The sequence below is a fragment of the Eimeria mitis genome, genomic scaffold, assembly GCF_000499745.2.
Source record: "Eimeria mitis Houghton genomic scaffold, Emh_scaff2846, whole genome shotgun sequence".
Taxonomy (NCBI): Eukaryota; Apicomplexa; class Conoidasida; order Eucoccidiorida; family Eimeriidae; genus Eimeria; species Eimeria mitis.
The window spans coordinates 3,614-6,113 of NW_013571185.1; the positions used below are offsets into that span (position 1 = coordinate 3,614).

Consider the following 2,500-nt stretch of genomic DNA (forward strand, 5'->3'; position numbering starts at 1 on the left):
AAGGAAGACAGCAGGGCAGTCCTCGCGCCTCTCTCCAATGCCTTTATGCTGCTGCTGCTGCTGCTGCTGCTGCTGTGGTTGCTGCAGGGGGACGGAGGAGACAGAGAAGGAGACAGCCGCAGCAGGGCTCGACACAGAGTGAAGATGTCTTTGCTGCTGAGAAGAGACAGTTGCTGCTCGCAGCGCACAAGCAGCAGCGGCAGCAGCGGCAAGCCAGCAGCAGCAGACGAACCAGCAGCAGCAGCAGCAGCAGCTGGTGCAGCAGCAGCAGCAGCAGCAGCAGCAGCAAGGCCACGAGGCAGCAAACCTCCCCCAGCAAGAGCAGCAAGAGCCCGAACGATGCAGCTGCCGCTGAGGGTGGGGTCGTCAATAGGGGGCAAGGCCCTGAGTTGCTGCAGCAGCTGCTGCAGCTGCTGCTGCTGCTGCTGCTGCAGCTGCTGCTGCTGCAGCAGGAGCAGCAGCTGCTGCTGCTGATGAGGATCAGAGGGACCCAATACAGAGACAAGGATACACTCCAGCAGCAAAAGGAGACCATTGGTGTTGCTGCTGGGCGGCAGCAGAGACAGCAGAGACACCCAAAGAGACACCAGTTGCTGCAGCAGCAACAGCAGCAGCAGCAGCAGTAACAGCAACAGCAGCAACAGCAGCAACAGCAGCAGCAGCAGCAAAAACAACAACAGCAGCAACAGCAGCAGCAGCAAACCCGCATAATTCACAGCCGTCCCATTCTGCCCTAAACCCTAAACCCTAAACCCTTAACCCTCGGCCCCAAACCCTAAACCCTAAACCCTCGACCCCAAACCCTAAACCCTAAACCCTAAACCCTAAACCACCTGTGCAGTCCAGCCGAAGTGCGAGGGTTTCCAGCGGGGTACGTGCCTTGTCTCCACCGCCTCTATCAATAGGCGGTTTGCTGCAGCAGCATCTGTCTCCTCTTGCTGCTGCTGCTGCTGCTGCTGCTGCTGCTGCTCCTCTTGCTGCTGCTGCTGCTGCTGCTGCTGCTGCAGGCAGCGAGCAAAATGTAGGGTCAGCTGCTGCGCAATCTGCTGCAGCAGCAGCTGCGAGGGTGCATGCAGTGGCTGCGGGGCGCAGCAGCAGATGCGGTGTATGTCTGCTGCTGCAGCAGCAAGCTGCTTCAGGTCCCAAGCAGCAACAAACCTGCTCGATACACGTAGCAGGTTAGCAGCAGCAGCAACTTGCTGCTGCTGCTGCTGCTTCTGCTGCTGCTGCTGCTGCTGCTGCTGCTGCTGCCTCAGCAGGCTCTCTAAAGGCCATAGACGAGGAAAAGCCCCCAACAGAGCAGCAGCATCTTTGCTGCTGCAGTGCAGCAGCACGCGGTTGAGGTGTACATACAGCTCAGGTAGCGCAGCAGCTGCAGCAGCACGAAAAGCAGCAGCAGCAGAGGGAGCAGCAGGACCTGCAGCAGCAACAGCAGCAGCAGCAGCAGCAGATGCTGCTGGTGCTGCTGCTGCTGCTGCATCTTTGTGTGCACCCGCCTCATGAGGAAGCAAACTGCTGTTGCTGCCTCCATCCGTCTCTCTCGCAGCAGCAGTTGCTGCTGCTGCATTTTCTGCTCCCTCTGCTGCTGCTGCTGCTGCTGCTGCTGTTGCTGCTGCTGCTGCTGCTGCTGCTGCTGCTGCTTCAGGTGTATCGCAGAGCCGCGCGAGCGAAGACAGCAGCAAAGACACGTCCCTTATAGAGAGGGTCTCCGCCTGCACCACAGCCCCCCTGAGGGCCACCTGCAGCAGCACGTACACCTGCTGCCGCAGCTCTAGCAGCAACCCACGCTGCTGCTGCTGCTGCTGCTGCTGCTGCTGCTGGTGGCGAGGTAGCTGCTGCAGCTGCTGCAGCTGGCTGCTGCATTCAGATACAAGAAGAGATGCGTCCTGAGGAAACCACACAACACAGAGAGACACACCCTGCAGCTATATATCATATGCTGCTGCTGCTGCTGCTGCTGCTGCTGCTGGTGCTGGTGCTGCTGCTGCTGCTGCTGTTGGTGCTGCTGCTGCTGTTGGTGCTGCTGCTGCTGCTGCTGCTGCTGCTGCTGACTCACATGCATAAGGGTTGAAAGCTGTGCTGCAGTTGCTCCCCCAATAGCCTGAGGTGCTGCCTGCAGCAGCAGCTGCAGCAGCAGCAGATAGTGCTGCTGCCACGCTCTCTTGATTCGCATCTGCTGCTGCATGTTTTTGAAATAAACGAGTTGCTGCAGCAGCTGCTGCTGCAGCAGCAACTGCTGCTGCTGCTGTTGCTGTTGCTGCTGGTATCCCAGTGGTGCCGCGGACGAAAGTAAAGAGCAAAACGTCTGCTGCTGCTGCTGCTGCTGCTGCTGCTGCTGCTCGCTGCTGCAGCGCGAAACTGCTACCACTGCATGCATCACCCCACAAGTGGAGACAGCAGCAAACTCCCCCAGAACAGCAGGCAGCCGCTGCAGCAGCAGCAGCAAGAGCAGCAGCAGCAGCAACAGTAGCAGCAGCAACAGCAGCAGCAGCAATAACAA

General features: G+C 59.3%; 1 protein-coding gene across 1 annotated transcript in view; it reads right to left on the reverse strand.

The window, feature by feature from the left end:
* Window positions 1-2,377, reverse strand: part of EMH_0059470 (uncharacterized protein) — a gene marked incomplete at both ends in the record, with an annotated part of 4,609 nt that extends 2,232 nt beyond the window's left edge. Inside the window, 3 exons of the mRNA XM_013497683.1 lie at window positions 1-593; window positions 834-1,886; window positions 2,057-2,377. The exon at window positions 1-593 is cut by the window's left edge and continues 56 nt beyond it. Of these exons, the coding sequence (XP_013353137.1) occupies window positions 1-593; window positions 834-1,886; window positions 2,057-2,377 (1,967 nt within the window). The remainder of the gene's footprint in view (window positions 594-833; window positions 1,887-2,056) is intronic.
* Window positions 2,378-2,500: the final 123 nt, after the last annotated feature.